Source organism: Mauremys mutica, chromosome 6 (assembly GCF_020497125.1).
Source record: "Mauremys mutica isolate MM-2020 ecotype Southern chromosome 6, ASM2049712v1, whole genome shotgun sequence".
Taxonomy (NCBI): domain Eukaryota; kingdom Metazoa; phylum Chordata; order Testudines; family Geoemydidae; genus Mauremys; species Mauremys mutica.
In genome coordinates, this window is record NC_059077.1 from 38693648 (window position 1) to 38715244 (window position 21597).

Below are 21597 nucleotides of genomic sequence, written 5' to 3' on the forward strand. Positions count from 1 at the left end.
TATTATTACTACAACTACATAGGGGTTGAGCTATGGTACTTAAACTCCTTTGAACATAAATTCACAGGCCTGCGACGCTGACTCAGCCCTGTATCACCAGCAGTATATTATGCAGTTTACTGTGAAAAGGGAAATGGGATGTCTTTCAAATGGCACTTGTAAATAGAGATCCTCTCGGCTCTGTCTGGCTGTTGAAGATCCCATGGCACTTGTAAAAACAAAAGTAAGGTTTTGGCGCGGTGTCCTTGGCCAGTGGTTCGCTGCTGATCTCCATCTTAGACCATATCTACTTTATAGTGTTTTTTTTTCCCTAAAAATTTTCCACCACTGATGCAACCACTGCAACTCCACCAGTGATAGTAACATTGGTAGTATGCCAAAATAGACTGGCCACCAGCATTATAATCACAATGTCATCAAACCCTGCTCAGAGCAGTGGTTACAGCAATGGGGACCACTGATACCCAGTCTACATTAACACTTCCACTGTTGCTCCCACTGACAGGAGCACTGGTGGGAAGTTTTAAGAAAACAATTTTGAATGTAGACAAGTCTATAAAGGTGTCTGCATTCCATTCTGTGTATCCTGGAAACAGGTCTGCAGTCTTGTCCCTTAGACAAGACTTGTCCCTTAGAGTGCTTGAATCTCCGTGTGCATCTTTAGAGGCAGATTGGGCTCAGAGTTTGTAACGTGCGCCTTTGTTCTTAAAGATGCTATATATGTAAAATATCCCACATTGTACTATGAAAAATTCTATGTTTCATGCTGTAGAGAAAGTTATTGTGCAATACCTCGAGTGAGGCAAATTCAGACGTGACCATTACTGCATTACTACTAACAGGGATGGTGGGGCATAGATTTGTAATCAGGCCCAGCACCTGAGGTATTGGGTTAGAGCAGTAGCCTGATGAATCAGGGATGTGCTATGTCTGACTAGTCTTGTTGGAGAAAGTGGCTGGTGACAATCTTACCACAGTATAGCAGCCTTCTCCTTCTGAGAAGGAAAGTGCATTCGCTCCCTGGGGTGTTTCATGCTTCACCCCATTGTACAGGAATATTATGGGATTCAAGGAGTGTAGAGGAAATGAGAAGAAATGTTTATATAATGCTTTCTACCCTCCAGGAAGAAGGTCTGTTGTGACTATTGTTTGAGGGTTGAGTCTTTGTGTTGTGCACTGCAGAATCTCCCCTCCCTAACCTCAGATAAGAGCATTTTCTCTGATGTGCAAAATTCCATAAAAAGAATGTTTGTTTTTGTATTCTAGGGACTCATTTTTGATCAAGGGATCAATGATTGTTTAAAAAGACAAGCCCTTCATCTAAATAAGTAACTTGATTGTTGATTAGCTCAGGAGTTTTGCAAAAAATTAGATGTGGAACTGTGCTAATTATGGTAAAGGATACTTTTTATAGTACTGTAATTGGCGTCAGTTAGATCCAAGGAGCTATGCACTTACTCCAATTATATCAAAGGGAAAGGGATCACTTTTTGTGTAAGATTGCTCACGGTGCAAATTGCTCAGCGTTTGTAAGCTGTGACTCCTACAAGCTTAAGGGAGTAGCTATGAAAACTATCACATTTTTGCCTCTGACCTGGACACCTACACAATCCAGGTCATAAACACTTAGCTTGAAATATGGGCAGGGGGTAAGGGGTTTCACTCTGACACTTCTGCTTTCCAATAATAGAGCCGCTGAAGTAATACTGCAAGTGCTGCTCTTTGCGGATGGGATTGGGTTAATGTATACACTGTAGGGGGAGTTGCATGGATGGATCACATTAGTATTCCCGCCCTATCAATGTGCTATGTTGCTCACCACGTCAGTCTGCCCGATTCCCTACGTCTAACCAGTCCCACCAAAGGGTTCAGATGGGATCTTCAGCGAGGCGAGCCCTTGGAGACCGGATCAGGGCAAACGCTTAGGGTCCGCACGCACACACGCGGCCCTTCTCTCCCGGGGGATGAAGAAGCTGGCGCTGCTCTGGGAAGACACCAGGACAGGCAGCCCCGGCAGCAGCGCAGGTTTTGAAGGCTGAATTCCCTCCTGAATGGCAGCTGCCAGCTGCCAGCCCCGGCTGCCTCTGCCCGACCTGCAAATCGATGCCGAGGGGAGGAGGGCTCAGCGAGCCAGCACGGGGCTCTTTCTGCAGGGGCTGACATGCTGCTGAGCCAGAGAAGTTGCCGAGCCCGCTCCCCTGCCTGGCCGTAGTGGGAAGGATGCTGCCGGGCCCCGCGCTCGCTCCCCCAGCCCTCCCGCACGCTGAAGGTGACCAGCCGCCGCTGCAGCATTTTAGTCTGTGACTGGGGAGGTGTGAGGAGAGAAAAGTGACTCTGGATCCCTCCTCGGACTGCTCATCGCCGAGCTGCTGCCGCTGGTGGTGGGGGAAACATTTGCCCGCTCCTGCTGGGATCAGTGCAGCTGCTTTTGCTTGGTGGATGCGTATGCATGAGTTCTGCACCGAATGGGCGCAAGAAGCGCCCCAGGACCGCTGGCTCTATCTTCCAGATCAGCAAGCCCCCCGTGCCCGGCAGGGACGGGGAACGCCGGGGCAGCGGCTCTGAGACCTCCTACAAAACCCAGAGAGCCCTGGAGGACTGCAAGATGGTGGGTAAAACAAAGGGCTTCCCCCCCCATTGTATTTTTGTAGTTTGCGGTCGTGCCACTCCCCCTCCAGCTTGTCTATTCCGATCACGTGCAGCTGCACTATTTTTAAAACTGCAGCCCCCGGTTAAGTTGACACCCATTCGCCCGGGTCGTAATGGCTAAAGACAGACCATGTGCCGTGAGAGGGGGGAAACTCCTGATGGAGCCTGCAGATTTTTGACCCTCAACCCTCCAAATTGTATTAGCAAAATAGAAAACAAGGCTAGTGCACCAAAATAATCCAGATCCGTTGCATCCCATTGCAACAATGCTGCAAAAACCCGGCTCCAGCACTCCCCCCTCCCCAAGATCTAGCCAAATTTTGGCCCCAACCCGCCCAAATTCTAATGCCTTGCCTAGAAAGATCACAAGTGTAGCTACTCCAACGGCACTAATAAAATCTGTGTCCTGATTCATCTCAGCCTTGCAATGCTGCAAAAATCAGGATCTGGCACCTAGATTCTGCTGAATTCTGCCAATTTTGGCCCCAACCCCTTAAAATCTACCACTTAAATAGATAACAAGTAGAGGTGCTTTTTGTATGCCAAAAATGTCTGGACTTCAACACACCTTAGCAGTGCAAAATACTAGATTAAAGCACCAGGATCTTACTGGATCCATCTAAATTTTGGCCCCCCAAATGTAACAGAACAAAATTTCTTCACTAAGGTAGTCACTTAGTATGCCCTAAATAGTTGGACCCCAGCATGTTCCAGCATAGAGTGACCAGACAGCAAGTGTGAAAAATCGGGACGGCGGTGGGGGGTAATAGGAGCCTATATAAGAAAAAGATCCCAAAATCGGGACTATCCCTATAAAATCGGGACATCTGGTCACCCTATTCCAGCAAAACAACAGCACAAAATCCGTGTCCCTGGAACTAGAATCCAGCTGGACCTCAGCAATATTGGGCCCCAACTCTGCAAATTAGAGACTCTAACTAGAAAGCAGGTGGAGCTGATGCTATTTTTCATTAAAAATCTGAACCCTGATATCAGCCCTCTATCATTGGAACATGCAGTGGGGTACCTGGATCTTGCCAATTTTTGGCCCTAATACTCCAAATTAAACTGTCTAAATAGAGGGAGAAATGTAACAGCTCCGAGTGCACCAAAAAAGTCCAGACCTTATTGCAAGTTGTCACGGCGGCACTATAAATACATATATCTAGCAACGTTTTTTCATTCTAACCCCCAAATTTGAACGGCTTAATAGAGAAGAAGTAGAATTGGAGAAGCTGCACTATATAGCCGGTAATATGTTTAGATTTGAGATTAAAAAAACAAAAGTTTGGGACCAAAAATTGCCAAGACCCAGCAGCATCCAGGTGCTGAATCAAGCTTTTTGTGCTATTGCAGTTTCCAGATGCACAAGGGTCTGGATGTTTTGGTGGCATAGTAGCACTACCATTGTACTCTATTTAGGCAATGGCTTTGGGGTGATAACTGCCAACATTTGGCTGTCTTCACCAGAATCCGGGTGCCAGATTTGAGATTTTTATGGAACTTTGCACCACAATGGACTGAGGTCCAGATTTTTTATTATTATTATTATTATTATTTTGTGCACTAGCATCTACACTTGTTCTCCTTTTAGGCCATGGGACTTGGGGGCTTGAGGCCAAATTTAGCAGGATCCATGTGCTGCATCTGTTTTTTAGCAGATGTATAAGGATGCATTGGGGTCTGGATTGTTTTGGTGCACCAGAAGCAGCTAAACCAGTTCTCTTATTAATGCTAGGGAATTTGGGGAGGAAGGGACAAAATTGGCAGGATCCAGGTACAGGAGCTGGGTTTTTACACCACCCTTGCACAGGGATGCATCGGGGCCCGGCCCAGAATTTCTTGGCGCAACATGAGCAGCTACCCTTGCTCTCTATTTAGGCATTAGAATTTGAGGGTTGTCTCCAAAATTTGGCTGGATCTGGTAGGATCCAGGTAAATCCAGATTTTTACCTCCTTCTTCCCCACTACAAGTGGCCTTTATTCATGCTTTATCTCTTGCAGATCATGATTGCATTCAAAGTCAACATACATTTTGTTTCTTTAAAATAAAAAGAATGCACATTGTAGATTAATGGAACAAAATAATAATCTTTCCAATGCTGTGAAAATAAAAATTTATCCAATAGTCTCCAAATGTGTCTGGTAGTGTGATGCTGGGTTGGAGTATTTCTGTGGCAAGGCTGAGAGGTTTATCTGTTTCTTTGTCTGTTTATTTCACACTGGCCAAAGTGCTTTCTGGAATACTAAGTGGAAAGTGCCTTTCTAGTGCATCTTATCAGCCAACAACTTCAGATCAATTTCAAGTCTGAAACCTGGGTTAGAGGCCAGTGACAGGAAGGAAATCATTACAAAATAAATTAGCAAAGGCTCGAGTGCATAAATGAATGGTACTTTCCACTCCCTAAATGTGTTGCTCATCAGAAACCAGAGGGAGTGAAGGGAATCATCTCTGGAGACATTTTCGTCTTTCATTATGATAAAAAATAATCTCATGCTACCAGGAGAAGAAAAGCTGTTATTTATGTCTGCATAATATTTACGATTAACTACCCAAACACATTCAGAGGTTAGTTGGAATATTACTTTCCTGCAAGAGAATATTTATGGTACATATAAAGTAGCTCACATGAAGGCCCTACCCATTTACTAAATGTTAAGGACTTGATCCCATTCGCTGTGAAGTCAATAGGAGCAGGTCTTGAGGTAGGAATATTTTTTTATAAATGCCCCATTATTTTATCAGAGTAGTTAAATGTTTCATGGAAGTAAACAATCTGTTTTTCAGCTTGTTCAGGAGTTCAATACCCTGGTGGCTCTGTACCGGGAGTTAGTCATTTCCATTGGGGACGTCTCCGTCAATTGTCCGTCTCTACATGCTGAAATGCAAAAGACTAGAACCAAAGGATGTGAGATGGCCTATCAGGCGCACCAAAAACTAGCAGCGATCTCTGGGTAAGAGTCTTCTTGTATTTCTTCCATTCAAGCAATTACCTTCATAATATTTAAGTTTCTGGTTGCTAAACAGTATTTCAAGGGAGCTTTGGGCAAAGGCACCAAACTGTTATACTACCAGTCTATGCAGACATCAGTGTTAGGATTTAAACTAAGAGATGTATGGACTTGGATTTTACGGAATGTACAAACCCTTATCATAGCATCATTTTGGCCCAAACCATGCTGCTGATAGGAATTTGGCACTGATGATAGTATCCTATTCATTCCATTGAGACTTTTCTGTAAAGTGAGAAGGGTTTAATTGGCAGTCACAACGCAAAATGATCAAAAGAATATAATCCGTGGCTGAGCTTCCAGGGTGAAATTCCATGGGCCTGATCCTGCAGCCCTAACACAATGCCCCATCAGTGGGAATATTACGTGACTAAAGACTGCAGGAATGGGCCTTAAAATAATATGTTTTTATAAATAGCTAAATAGCCTGTGCAGGGAGAGAAATCACCAATTTGATCACTAAGCAGGTGCAATTTACATTTGTAAAATGTACACCTGCATCTGCTAATACTCTGCTTTACACCTACAGTTGATTTTGCATGTACAAAATAGGGAGACTAAAATTCTGCCCTTATGGCTATTTACCCCTAGATCAGCAGTTCCCAAAGTTTACCTTAGCATGGATCACATCGTAAAGGAAATATTGTCTTGTGGACCATCTCCTTTCTTATTTGCTACTCTGTGACATCCCTGTGGGAACTACAGCTGTTGCTTACATCAAAAAGACATAGAGGGGAAATATTTATGTATTTTCACTTCTCTTTAATGTAATGAGTATTTTGTCCTTTTTGAAAAAAAGTTAATCACAACATCTCTTCATTTCGTCTTCCCTTCACATCTGTTCTGTTTCTCTCAGCTGAAAACAAGGATGAGAAAAAACAAGCTCTCTACGGACTACCAGCAAGTGCTCCTCAGACCATAAGTGGTCCACAGACCACAATTTTAGGAGCTATTGCCTTAGATATTTTAAGTTTGGATCCTGCAAGTTGCCTTGTGCTCCAGTGATTTAAAGAACCACCTTGTTGTCCACTAACTTCAATGGGACTTGAACTAACTCAGCATCTTGCAGGATCAAACCCTTGAAGTGGGACATACTTTAAAATACATAGAACTTAAACATAAATCATTTCCATAATTTACATCTGTATTCACCTATCACATTTGCCTATGTTAAATCATCTTTCTTATGTCTGCTCTCTAATCTATTTGTATTGAAATGTGGACTACAGCCTCCCAGATCATCTTTCCCTATTTGAGTCTGCAGTAAAGCCATATTACTAAATTTGTGACACCACATCCTTGTCACGGTAACAGAATGTGTCATCACAAACTCAGGATTATGGCTATTGCAGGATAAACAAAGAGAAAAAGTTGATCTCTCAAATAAGGGTAAAATCCCCCCCACCTTCATAAAGCCTGAGTATTTAGGTTCTGTGCAGGTGAAGTGCACAGGTATTGAGAGGTGAAACCCACTTGCCAATCAGCGGTTGCTGCATAGCGCTTCTGCTTCTGCTTCTGCTGCTTCAGCCTATAAACTGTAATAGCTGCCCCCAGTACTTCAACATCAGCCGTGCAGGGTGTTAGGGCCACTGCACCAACACAAATGTATATCTCCCTTAGCTCGTCATAGCCTTCTGTGCCTGCCTGTGAAGATCCAACATGGAGATGCTTTCTGTGGCACACAGATGATGCACTGAGATTCCTGTGTGGCTGCTCTACCCATGATTTCCCCAAGCCAGCCCCTGTCAGGCTTAAGTGAGATGGAGAGCTTATATTGGCCTTCCGTACCACTGGTGAATCTCACTCCAAAACCAAAACACTGCCCAAGCACAGTGCTTTTGGTATAATTTTCTTCAGATTTGATTTTGTGCAAAATTCTCTTTTAAATAGACACTGTTCACTCTGATTTGTTCCCCAAGCAAAAGACAAGCTCTTACAAAACTTAGGTCTGACAGCACTAAAAATACCCCTCAAAAAATAGCTGCTATTTTTAAAATTCATTCTGTTTAGGTGTTGTAACAAAGGTAAGGAAATATGCTTGTTTCAAAAGATATGATTTTAACATATTCATGTCTCAGATAGAAATCTGATGCACTCACAGAGATGTCCTGCAGGTGCTATGAAATTGATATTGTAACTCATCTAAGACTGTATTAAACAACTATAAATAATGTGATATCTATAACAACTGGTAAGTATTAAAAACCCAACAGTTCACTATAAATTGCTTATTTTGTCCAGTAGGCATTTCACAAGATGTGCTTTGCATGCTTAACCTCCTTCACCTGAATAACGAGAGCAACAGTGAGAGCCAAATTAACTTGTTTCATGCAGTGTTTGAGGACTGGATTAAGACGGCCAGGTCAGGGAATGTTGGGGATACAATGAAGATTCAGAGTGGAAAAGAAATAGAGATGGCAACAGACATGGAGTGTCGGTCCCTAATTCTGTAAGAAGAATGATGTATTTGCACATGGGTCGGGGTCTGGACTGAGATAGGATAAGACAGACTGGAGGGGGAAACGCATTAGGGATGGTAACATAATAGAAAGGAAAGAAGCAGGAGTAGAGATTTTTGAGGCCTAGAATGCACTGGTCAGGAGGCAGCAGCACAAGGAGAGGCAGAATTGGAAGGAGACATGAGAGGATAAAAAGTTAGAGCAGGAAATAAATGGACAAATGAGTGAGGAACAGGAAGAGAAGGCACCCGTTGTGGAGGGAGGGAAAAGGTGCACCTGAAGAGGAGGGCAGTTAGCAAAGGAAAGGGAAGGATGGGTGTCTTCTGCAGCCTTTAAAAATAAATGAGAGCGAGAGAGACATAAGAAGAAAGACAAAAAACAAGACAGCAGGAAAAGTGTTGCTTTGGCACTGAGTTTGTTGTGGGAACACAGCCCTGGGTGGCCCTGCTAAACATAGACAATGAAGAGAAAAGTTTAAAATATCAGTGTTTTTTTTTAAATTAAATTACAATTATTGGTTAAAATCAAGACCAAGAAGAATGTCTAACATTGCCTCTGTGGCAGTTAGCATCACTTAAAATATATTGTACCCAAGTTAAAGGAATAAGAAACAGCTGAAAATATTAAGTAGCTATAAACATGTTTAATCAAAACTGCATGTTCTGTTCATACACTGAATACCACGGGAGTCTCTGTGTACTGCACATATAGTTCCCGAAAATTCTGATACAGCATCCAAAGTGACAGTAGTTCTGGTGTGATGTATTGTCAGTTGGGCAAAGCCACCACCCCAACTCTCTTGCCTTCTCTTATGGACCCGGTTCACACAAGAGAGGGGGTGGAAGGTGGAGACTGGTCAGGTATGGGGTAAAGAGCGAGCATACAGAAGCAGGGCCAGAGCTAGTGCAGAGCCAGAGATGGACTATGGGAATTCTCCATTTTTCTGGATGGAGCCCTCTGGGCTATCACATGGAGGCACCGCCCCACAACATAAAGATGTGGGAGGAACTCCATAGTAGATAGTGTATGAAGTAATATATTGATATTGCCTCAAACCAAACACTATTATGACTTTTGGGGAATAACAAATATAAATAAAAACATTTGAAGTAGAAACTTTCCATCTTCATTTAGCAGCAATGGAAATACAAGGAAATCCTTTCTGATGGTGCTCATGCCTTACCACATGAGGTCAAATCCTGCTCACCTTACTCCCTCAAGAATCACATTAACTTAAAGAGACTATTTTCAAGAATAAGGTGAATAGGATTTGGCTCTTGAGCTGAATTATTGCAGTTGATTATGGTATCAGAACCTAGAAACGTCAATGGAATTCTACTTCATATAATATGCATGTGTAGGATCACAGGTTATGGTCAAAGCAGCAGAGACTACAGCAGCAATAGAAAATGAGTCAGCAAGATTTTCTTCAAAGGTAGAGTTCAGAGGAAGATTTAAAAATGGGAAAGGCATCTGGGTGAGGATGAAGGAAAAAGTACTGAGGAGGTACAATTCTTTTTTGGAAGAGGATTTGGTCTATAGAAAGGCAAGGGGCTGGGCGGGTGCAGTGATTGGCAAGAGAGCAAAGAGTGAAGAGCATTTTGGGGCATATTTTGGGACATAAAGAAGGACAGAAAGAGAACTCAGGGCTAGAGTTTCAAACACAGGTATGCACCACTGCACGCACACTTTCGCAAATGCCTAATTTATTACTCAGATACCTGATATGCATGTATAGTTCATATGCTGTGTGTGCACATAGCCAACTAAACATCTAACGGGCCACGTCTATGTGCTAATGGCTGGTTTACATGTGAATATTGGCTCTTTTTGCATGGAAGTTGGTCATGCAAACGTGTGTGTGTGCGCATACAGATGTGTGCATCTAACTTTGAAAACCTGGACTTATTGTTCAGAGAGCTGTATTTTTGAGGGATTATCTAGACTTTACAGAACAGAACTGTGCAGAACCTTTGGCTATTTCCTGCTTGATACTATATTTTTAGTAACCTGTAAAGTTACTCAAGGTTTGCTTCCAGAAACCTTGATAATATAATTGAGTATCCTAGTGTCTCTCTTGATAGCGAGCCAGTAATAGTTAAGTGATTATGTAACAGAACAAGGAAAAGTTCCCATCAAGTGATTATGGTGACATTATAAGCTATAGGAGCGAATCTTGTCATGAGAATTCCAAGATGAAGTTTCCTTACGTTACACTATGGTATATTTATTATTTTTATAATAAAGTCAATGCAAATACTAAGGCAGCATAGTTTTAAAAAATCATAAACACTCAGGAACAACAAAAGTTAAGGCTCCCACAGCAACTTTACTTTGGCCACATTGCATTCCACTCCTGACATCACACAGAAACATTGAATATGGTCTTGCTTGAACTATGTAATATTTATTTAATTTTATTGTTGTTTTTTCCTTGTGGTTTTCAATACATTTATATTGTTTTCTGGACCAACAGAGGATCACTCCTCTCTGGCTTATTTAATATCCAGAAATTGCCATGGCTGTAACAAAAAGCTGAATTCAAACCCATTTGTGGTTGTGTTTTTATTAAAATTTCTATGAACTTCTCCCAAATCAAAGTTTTCTAAGCAAGCAAAAAAAATGTATCTTGGTCCAAATATTGCACATGTTGAAAAAGCCAAGTTAAAAAAAGGACAATTCAGACTTGTAGCCATGTGAGAGCTATATTAAGACAGACATCATAGAAAAAGTTTTAACCGTTGCCCTTGTGAAATTAAAGAAGGCACTGCAAGAATAAGGATGGCTCAGCAGAAACATAACATGGCTCCAGTCAGCAAGGGCTGGTCAGTAGGAGAGAATTTTTATAATCATGAGTCACAGTAAGCAAAAGAACAACAAACCAGAGCTCTCACCAAGCAGAACATGGAACTCTACCCTCCCTGACTAGTTTCACTGGAGCTGCCATTTCAGTCCTTTCCCAGAGCACTCGCGCAAGGGGAGAGTGATGTTGGCCTTCATTCCTTGAGTCTTGGGGACCAAGTGGTGCCCCTGTATCCTACCATGGTTTATGGTTGGGGTATTTTTATGGCCAAACTTGCCTTTTGCTAACTTAGCTTTTTCACAGAGGAAATGTGGGATCAGAAATAATACATGTTGAATCATAGAATAGAATATCAGGGTTGGAAAGGACCTGAGGACGTCATCTAGTCCAGGGGTCAACAAGCTTTCAGAAGTGGTGTGCTGAGTCTTCATTTAGTCACTCTAATTTAAGGTTTCGCGTGCCAGTAATACATGTTAACGTTTTTAGAAGGTCTCTTTCTATAAGTCTATAATATATAACTAAACTATTGTTGTATGTAAAGTAAATAAGGTTTTTAAAATGTTGTTTAAGAAGCTTAATTTAAAATTAAATTAAAATGCAGAGCTCCCTGGACCTGTGGCCAGGACCCAGGCAGTGTGAGTGCCACTGAAAATCAGCCTTTGGCATGTGTGCTATAGGTTACCTACCCTGATCTAGTCCAACCTGCTGCTCAAAGTGGGACCAATCCCCAGACAGATTTCTGCCCCAGAGCCCTAAATGGCCCCCTCAAGGATTGAATTTACAACCCTATCAGGGCAATGCTCAAACCACTGAGCTATCCCTCCCTTCACCTTGTTATAGCAGAATCTGGCCCATTATATATGTATAATTTTAATTAAATAGAAAAAAAGTGGTCAGAGAAAAGGCTTTAAATGCATTTTTGATGCAGTGTTTTATTACAGTAAATGGTATATCTGAAGACTCAGCTGTTCCTACATTAATCTGCTATTGCCCAAGTATTGCAAAGGTTTTTAGAATTTCAGAAGGGTGGATGTTTTATGGTGGATCTGACTCAATTCAGTAAAAACAACAACAACAACAGTCTGGCTTCTGCAGTGCAGCTTCTGCTACCCTAAATTATGTGGAGTAATACCTTACTTGGCAAGAAGTCCTATTTATTTTATAAGGACTAATCACTGAATAAGGTACTATTAAGCATGAGTGACGGTAGCAAAATCCAGCTCCAACTGAACAAGCGCTTGCAAGATCCAGCCCATGTTTGTTATAAACATTCCCATTCCATTCTAAATAAGGCGTGATATACAGTGTGTGAGTGCATGTGTGTGCGCGCGGGCGCAGCTTCTGTTAACATTTACTATAGCCCCCTTAAATGCTTACAAAAAATCTGTTATTTAGTGGGAGTACATAACATTATGGAGACACATTCTAATTTCATTTGCACTGTTTTAAATGTGAAGGTTCATTGATTTCTCACTTATGGAATTATTCCAGATTTATACTACTGTAGCAGAGATCAAAACTTGGCCCACAGCAACTGAACCAAAATACACTGTGCTTGACCACTATATATTTAAAAATGATGTAAAGGGACACTGCCAATGTGAAAGCTAGTCAATTTAAAAAAGACAATAAAATAATATAATAATATATAGAAATATACCTATCTCATAGAACTGGAAGGGACCCCAAAAGGCATTGAGTCCAGCCCCCTGCCTTCATTTGCAGGACCAAGTACTGATTTTGTCCCAGATCCCAAACAGGCCCCCTCAAGGATTGAACTCACAACCCTAGGTTTAGCAGGCCAATGCTCAAACCACTGAGCTATCTCTCCCCTAGTAAGTTAGTTCTCCCTCCTAGTTAAAAATAGTTTCAGTAATTACACATATCCTCATATCCCTTTCCTGACTTTTGCTATTTGACAATCAGGTTTTCCTATTTAATAAAATGTTTTTCTCTCCCCTGTTGCTGTGTGATAGATCCATACAAAGAACAGAAAAACATAACAAAGGTTGAAGTTCACCCTTGTGAAGAGAGCCAGCGTCAGTCTATGCACCAATTAGGTACCAGTTAAGCCCTCAAAAAAGGACTTACATGGCTCATAAGAGTTATTACCATTTATTTTTTGCATTACCCTAGTTCCTAGAAATCCAATCAAGATCTTGCACCACTATGCTAGGCACTGTACAAAAATATAGTAAGAGACAGTCCCTGCCCCAAAAGGATTTCATCATAACCAATTTCATCCCTGGTGCAACTATGTGGAGGTCAGTGGAGTTTCACCAGGGACGAATTTGGCTTAGTGTGCTGGCAAATGCACAAAAGATCAAATTTATCCCCAGGCAGAAAACCAGCACATGAACCAGGTACCATTTAAGCCCTGTTTTGAGCACTTAAGTGGATCGTTAGCCTTTGCTGTCTCTCCGCACAGGGTTGCATGTGCTGGGTTGCAGCAAATAAAAACCTTAACTAATTGCTTAATGTTGTTATAGCATATTATTGATTTGCTTTAGATAAGAACATTTAAATCCTAAAATTTAAATCCTTAGGAAGCTGGATTCTTAAAAACCATCAGTCAGATTCTGCTTTACTTCATTACTAGTTCCATTGATTTCAACGGGATTTCTTGTGGAGTGAGGTACTAGTCAGAATGAATAAAGGTGCCAGAATTTGACCCACAGTTATGTATTATGGAAATATTGGGTGGAGCACTAGTTTCTAAGGTGCCTTTTATTGATTACTTTATATAGCTTCTCATGTGCAAGATTATTTTGAAATAAAGGCACCTGTTGTATCAAAGCACATGCAGATACATTCAGCAGAAAAGTAAAAACAGCAGCAGAATATATAACAGTGAGTTTAACCTGTGACTGCACCCTCGGATAAAGTGTAAAGGAGGCATACTCAAGCCAACCTAGAACAGTAGAAGAAAACAATTTTTGAACACACTAGTAATCCTATTGCTGTATTCCCCCCGCCCCCAAGCAGGCTTGATCCTGTATTCCATACACCCCATGTGCCTCCAACTTTGGAAGTTTGAGGTATTCAAGGAATGCAGTATCAGCCCAAAGACAGTAGGAGGAGCCCAGTTATCCTGCCAGAAGTGCACCACTCCCCTTGGTTTCAATAGAAGTTGTCCATGTCAACTGATGGAATAATCAGGCCTTCAATTTATTAAAATATGAGAAGATTGCATCTCACTTAGTCCATCTGTTTGGGTCTTGTTTATGGTATGCTAATACTGTGACCTCTCTGATTATCAGAGAACACAGAATGACAAAATACTTCACAGCAATATGCATACTGGATTCAAAGATGCAAAACCCTATTTTCCAAGGAATCAGTATATACCAGCGGTTCTCAAACTGTGGGTCGGGACCCCAAAGTGGGGTCACTAGGGCTGGCTTAGGTTTGCTGGGGCCCATGGCTGAAGCCAAACCTTGAGCCGCACTGTCCAATGCTAAAGCTGAAGCCTGGGACTGAAGCCAAAGCCTAAGGGTTTCAGCCCTTGGTGTCGGGGCTCGGGTTACAGGCCCCTTACCTGGGTCTGAAGCCTTTGGGCTTTGCCTCCCTCCCTGCCTAGGCTGGTGGGGCTCAGGCAGGCTCAGGGTTCAATACCCCATCCTGGGGTCATGTCATAATTTTTGTTGTCAGAAGGGGGTCATGGTGCAATGAAGTTTGAGAACCCCTGGTATGTACAGTAAACCCACTCAGAACCAGACATCCTTTTAGTCCATTTATTCCACAAATTGCCACATTGCAGAGGAATTTTAATACTGTGCCTTCTTAATGGATATATTTACAGTAGAATTGAAATAGAACTAGTTCGTGTGGATCATTTGTTTAGGCACAATCTGTACAGGTGAATTATATTTACTATTCAAGCAGGGAAACTGCTGCTTCCCTTAGAAATCTAGTAAGGGAGGGTTTTCAAAACCTTGTGAGGGATTTAGGAGCTCAGGTTCCATTGAATGCAACTTAAATTTGACATATAGACTACTGCAGCGGCACAGGAGCCAGCAAACAGAGCTGTAAACAGGGGAGTTTGAGTGGGTGTTTGAGGGAAGACTAAGAGAAGCAGGCAGAGGAACACACAGGCTACTGAAGGGAGTATGCAGTGTTCTAGCAGTGTCTTGGTGCTTGTTGGGGGTTTGTTTTGCTGTGGGTGGTGGTGTTTTGGGTTGGTTTGTGTTTCCCAGATTTACAGGATTTAGGTGGGAAGCCTATGATAGATACAGAGGCAGCAGTTGTAGTGACCCAAGCAGTGGAAGACACAATGAAGATGACTGGATGTGGAAGGTGCGGCATGTACATGATCCTGGAGGGGGTACCTGAAAAGAGTTTTGTCTGCATGAAGTGCCGCCTGATAGAGCTGATGGAAGAAAAGATCAGAGGATTGGAGATGCAGGTGGAAACTCTGGTCGAGTTTAGAAGGGGGTTCGAGCGGATGATGGAGCAAAGACATGATGAGGCTGAAGGGAAAAGCTCAGTGGATCTAATTTACCTTGATTTCAGTAAGGCATTTGATACGGTTCCACATGGGGAATTATTAGCTAAATTGGAAAAGATGGGGATCAATATGAAAATTGAAAGGTGGATAAAGAACTGGTTAAAGGGAAGACAACAACAGGTCATACTGAAAGATGAATTGTCAGGCTGGAGCGAGGTTACTAGTGGAGTTCCTCAGGGATCGGTTTTGGGACCAATCTTATTTAATCTTTTTATTACTGACCTTGGCACAATAAAGTGGAATGTGCTAATAAAGTTTGCGGATGACACAAAGCCGGGAGGTATTGCCAATACAGAGAAGGACCGGGATATCATACAGGAAGATCTGGATGATCTTGTAAACTAGAGTAATAGTAATATGATGAAATTTAATAGTGAAAAGTGCAACGTCATGCATTTAGGGATTAATAACAAGAACTATTGTTATAAGCTGGGGAGGCATCAGTTGGAAGTAACAGAGGAGGAGAAGGACCTCGGAGTATTGGTTGATCACAGGATGACTATGAGCCGCCAATGTGATATGGCCGTGAAAAAAGCTAATGCGGTCTTGGGATGCATCAGGCGAGGTATTTCCAGTAGAGATAAGGAGGTTTTAGTACCGTTATACAAGGCACTGGTAAGACCTCATCTGGAATACTGTGTGCAGTTCTGGTCTCCCATGTTTAAGAAGGATGAAATCAAACTGGAACAGGTTCAGAGAAGGGCTACTAGGATGATCCGAGGAATGGAAAACCTGTCATATGAAAGGAGACTCAAAGAGCTTGGCTTGTTCAGCCTAACCAAAAAAGGCTGAGGGGAGATATGATTGCTCTCTATAAATGTATCAGAGGAATAAATACCAGGGAGGGAGAGAAATTATTTAAGCTCAGTACCAATGTGGACACAAGAACAAGTAGATATAAACTGGCTATCAGGAAGTTTAGACTTGAAATTAGATGAAGGTTTCTAACCATCAGAGGAGTGAAGTTCTGGAACAGCCTTCCAAGGGGAGTAGTGGGGGGAAAAGACATATCTGGCTTCAAGACTAAGCTTGATAAGTTTATGGAGGGGGTGGTATAATGCGATAGCCTAATTCTGGCAATTAATTCGTCTTTAACTACTAGCAGTAAATATGCCCAATGGCTTGTGATGGGATGTTAGATGGAGTAGAATCTGAGTTACTACAGAGAATTCATTCCTGGGTGTCTGGCTGGTGAGTCTTGCCCACATGCTCAGGGTTTAGCTGATAACCATATTTGGGGTCGGGAAGGAATTTTCCTCCAGGGCAGATTGGCAGAAGCCCTGCGGGGTTTTCACCTTCCTCTGCAGCGTGGGGCACGGGTCACTTGCTGGAAGATTATTCTTACCTTGAAGTCTTTAAACCATGATTTGAAGACTTTGATGGCTCAGACACAGGTTTGATACAAGAGTGGGTGGGTGAGATTCTGTGGCCTGCATTGTTCAGGAGGTCAGACTAGATTATCATAATGGTCCCTTCTGACCTTAAAGTCTATGATTCTGTGAATTTCTTGTGGGCTTTTGAAAAACTCCCTCTAAATGGAGAAACATGAGGCCCACAGTAAGACCCCAAAATCCCACTGATTTCAGTGGGAATTTAGTGTATGCAAGGAACACCTGTGTTCTGATTCATCTTCAGTAGCAAAATTCCCAGTGGCAGCAATGGGAGTAGGACTGGGCTCTGAAAGCAAGAATGGGCCTTAAATTTGTACCTGTTCTTTATGTTCTTCCAGATTTCTAAATCACCTGCTACTGTCAAATGGGAATGATGTGAAACATGCCAATAATTGCTATGCTGCAAATGTGACTGATTCCTTTTTGTTTCTATGGAGTTTTTAAAAAATAAGATTGACTTAATTATGGAAAATTAATTAATTTTAATACATTTAAATTATATTCTGAATTATCCTTAGACTCACAGTGACATTTCTTTGGGTACGCTTCCCAAAGGGCCTGGAAGGGTGTTATTTATTTGTTCAATAAGTTAAATTGTTTGGAAAGATGTCTTTTTTATTATTACAGTTTGATATATAGTACAGGAAAAGCTGAGTAATGACAAATATCCAATTTGTCAATAATGTCAGAGCAAATTGTATGACATTTGGGTGGCTGTGCATTTTGTCAGCATGTATGTACGCAGAACAGTGCAAGCTCTTGTTCGCTTTATTTTAGAGTATGTTGACCTTGGATTCATAGGCAACTCATATAGATGAAATACACCCTTGTACAAAGGGCCTGGATTATAAAGGTTATAAACCAATTAAACCCATATTTGAGGGCTCGAGTGGGGCTTTCATTGTGTACATCCCTTATGCTGGACCTCTGCACAGGGGTGAATTTCAGTCATAATGTTTAATCCTGCATTGCCTACCCAAGGGAGTAGCCCCATTGACTTCAGTGATACTACCCATGACTAGGGATTACTCACGTGAATAAGGGTGGCAGGAGCCAGCCCTTAATTTGGTTTTAAAAGTTTTAAAGACAAATTCTGTGAAGTTCTGAGCATCTTATGGTTGGTGCTAAGCATCCCCAAATCCTATTAATGTTAACAGAAGTTGAACTCAATTACCACCTTGCAGGACCGGGCCCTTACTTCATATTGTCCACCCCAAGCATTTAAAAATTATAAATCAGGTTCCCCAGAATAATGAGATAAAGTTGTGGGGCTCTTTTCATCTGCTTTTTGAACCTGTAGGGTCCATGTTTTCAAGGTTTCCTCCACAACCAGGAGGGCTAGAAATTTACTTTGTTTGTTTAATGAAAGAAAGATGTGTCTCATTAATCACAAGACCCCAGGATCTGGGGTTTAAGAAAAGACACCAAATATTGCACGACTCACAATAAAATCACAATTTTCTCTCACATAGGGGAAATGGAGTTTAATATGCAGTTACTACAACACACAGTACTTCACATTATGACAGTGTATTAAGTGCAAGTTGTGGGTGTGCCAAGTCACTGAAAGTTAGGCCACTTATTTAGGTGCCCAAATTCTGGATTTAGTGCCTAACTGAACGTTTTGGCCTCACTCTGTAATACTCTTATTTCCCGACTTCAAAGTTTGTGTGTTAAAGAAAGAGGCAGCTGATTTCAGATTGCATCAATAGCGCTGTATTTCTGCTGCCTCGTGGTGTCACCATTTATATTATAAACCCTTATTTAGATGGGTTTAGGATTCAGTCATGAAAATTTGCTCTGGACTAAAACGTGATTTGCAGACACTCATTTAATCCCTTTTAAAATACAAATTGCGAATGAAATCAATTTAGTCAGTTTTAAGTCACAGGGAAAAAAACAAACAAAAAGAATCATTTGTGATTCCAGACACTTGTAATGGCTAATCTCCAAGAGTGGAATCGAGGGAAGCAATTAATGGAGGAGAAAACAAGGTTATTTACTAAAACTGGCATTCTCAAAATATCTTGCCTCCACAGATTTACCATTCCTTTGTCCCTACTTGCTTTTGGAGAGTTGCTCTGGGTAGTTGGATATTGAAGATGCAAAGCATAAATGCCTCCCTCTATAGATTTGTTCTTAACAATTTAAGACAGGGGTAGTCAATTATTTTTTGTTAAGGTCCAAATTTCTTGGGCAAGGTATAGCCAAGGTCCAGATTCCAGAGAAACATTTTTCACACCGTAATAACAATAATGCTAATAATAAGTAAATAAAAAGATTTCACGGTCCATTCAAAAACATCTGGTGTTTCAGATTTGGCCCCCAGTCCACTATTGACTACCCCTGACTTAAGGTATGTCTCCACTGCAGTCACGGGGTATAATTGCAGTTTACGTAGACGTACCCAAGCTAGCTTTAATCTACCAAACTCAGGTACTAGCGTAGTGAAACTGCAGCAGTTTATGCTTCAGCACCGGCTGTTCAAGCCCACCCAAAACCCTGGGTAATTAGTTGCACCGCTAGCCCAAGCTGCCATGGCTCCACTTCTCTGACACCCAAGCTTAAAGCTAGCTCATTTATGTCTACACAAGCTGCAGTGACACCCCAAGACTGTAGTGTAAATATGCCCTTAGTGTGCATGTGTCCAGGCATTCCACTCACTTAGGCGCTACCTTTTTTCACGGCTCTGAATGTGTTTGACACCCAGAATGTGGAGGTGTGTTGGCAATATGTTATGGATACTCCAGTTATGGGTAAAGAAATGTAGCTGTAGCGTTACAGCAGCAACGCTGAGTATAGGGCTGAAATAGCCATTTGGTTTTAAGCTACTTCTAGCTAAACAAAACCCTTTTAAATCACAAGTTTGGAGGGGAAAAGGTGACGTACTTACTGTCAGGATATGGAAACAAATATATTTTTAAAACCACAGCCAAATTTGGGGTTTAAGTTAGGTTGTCAGTGTCCCTTTAACAATGGTGTTATATCAGAATACACTAATATAATTAGACAATACAGCATGGTTGCAACCTCTGTCATGCTCCCTGTATGGTCTGGTTCATAACCTACCAGTTTTTGAAATTTCACTGAGCCTCCAGAAGAGATAGCTTAGGTGGTAAAAACCAAGCATGATAATATGTGTTTTCAGCTTGTTTAACAGCAAAAGTGTGTTCAGTAGTTAGAACCAAGCACCTTGATCTGGAACATCTATATTTTCTGCCTGGCTCTGCTACTAGTCACTTAGGCCATGATTTTCAAAGATGGGCTAATGATTTTGCCCAACTGGAGACACCTTAAAGCAGTGTTTCCCAAACAGGGGAGCCATCAGGGTTCGGGGGGGTGGGATTTAATCAATATGCCCACTGTTTTTTTCTTTCTAAATGAGAAACTATTAAACTAGACTTAAAAATCAACTGTGTATTATCCACATATCTGCATCTTATGCTGCCGGTACTACTGCTTGGCCTGGGAGCCTCTCCGCATCCTGGGCTGAAAGCCCTCTGGCGGAGTGGAGGGCACAGAGAGGCTCCAATGGCCAGCAGCAGCACCATCACTAGCAGATAATGGAATGGGGCTGAGAGAGAGTCAGGTGTGTCTTTTCTTTCTAATGGAACAGTTTTTACCAAGTGCTATGCCTACATGAGCAAACGCTCGGCTGCAGAAAATGATTATTTTAATTAAGTTAAACACAAAAGTAGACAATACGATGATAGGTTACATTAATTTGTATTTTCATGTCTCAGTATTACTGCAGAAAGTCCACAGCCACAACGTGTCATTTGTTTTTTAGTGTAAGTAAATGACAGTGTGAGGCATGGGGAAGTACAAAGACATTTAGTAACTCCAGAATTCATAAATAAGAGATAAAAAATTTTTCCTTCTGAAACAAGAAGAATTAAAACAATAACAAAAAAGTCCCTTCTAGAGAAGTAACTGTTCTTCAAAAAGCTTAGAAGCATCTATTGTTGTGGCCACGGACTTGCAAAATGCAAACAACCATACCCCAAAAAACAAGCACATACCATTGGTGATATGCTCCTACTTCTAGCTGCCAGAGGCATGTAGAATTATGACTGGGGAGCAAGCAGCCATGGCACTGAAAACCATTCCTGTGTCAAATAATACCATCTGCCGCCTCACTGATGACTTGTAGAAAACATCCAGGACCAGGTGGTAGAACAAGTTAAGAAAAGTCAATATTTTGCACTGCATCTTGATGAATAGCTAGCGTGGCTCAGCTTCTGTGTCATGTGAGATTTGACAAAGCAGGTTCAATAGCTGAAGAATTTTTATTTTGCAAAGCAATCCCAACCTGAATGACTGATGAGGAAATAGTCAAGATCCTCGATAAATGGTCTTAACTGCGGCTGTGCACTGGTGGGGCAGCAGCAATGACCAGAAACAACAGTGGGGTTGCAGCATGAGAAAAGTTGCAAAATCCTCTGAACTCTAGTGTCCCTCTTGAATGTAGTGTCTTGAGTTGGTTAAAAAATAATGGCATTTGGTTCTGGGGAGCCACCAAGTCTTAAAATACCTGTAAGGAAGCCTCAGTACTAAAATAATTGGGAACCACAGCCTTAAAGAGATTCGACTTTGAGAAAATGCTGAGCACTTGCCCTCTGAAAAATCAGACCCTTTTAAGATATCTCAGGTTTGACTCTCAAAAATTGAAGCATCCATAATCACCAGTCATCTCTGAAAAACCTTGGTTGTAGTCCAAAGTTTTCAATTGTTGGCACTTAAATCCCTGTTTAAGCACTTAAATAAAAGGGGCCT

The 21597-nt window shown here is 41.7% G+C and overlaps 1 protein-coding gene across 3 annotated transcripts in view; it reads left to right on the forward strand.

Annotated features, from left to right (window-relative positions):
* The first annotated feature begins 1823 nt into the window (after positions 1–1823).
* LOC123373233 (regulator of G protein signaling 7 binding protein) overlaps positions 1824–21597 on the forward strand; it is an 81858-nt gene continuing 62084 nt past the window's right edge. Inside the window, exons 1-2 of one of the 3 annotated variants that reach the window (XM_045022102.1) lie at positions 1824–2608; positions 5438–5604. In XM_045022102.1, the coding sequence (XP_044878037.1) occupies positions 2450–2608; positions 5438–5604 (326 nt within the window). In that variant the 5' untranslated portion in view covers positions 1824–2449. The remainder of the gene's footprint in view (positions 2609–5437; positions 5605–21597) is intronic. The other 2 variants (XM_045022101.1, XM_045022100.1) reach the window with 2 other exon arrangements.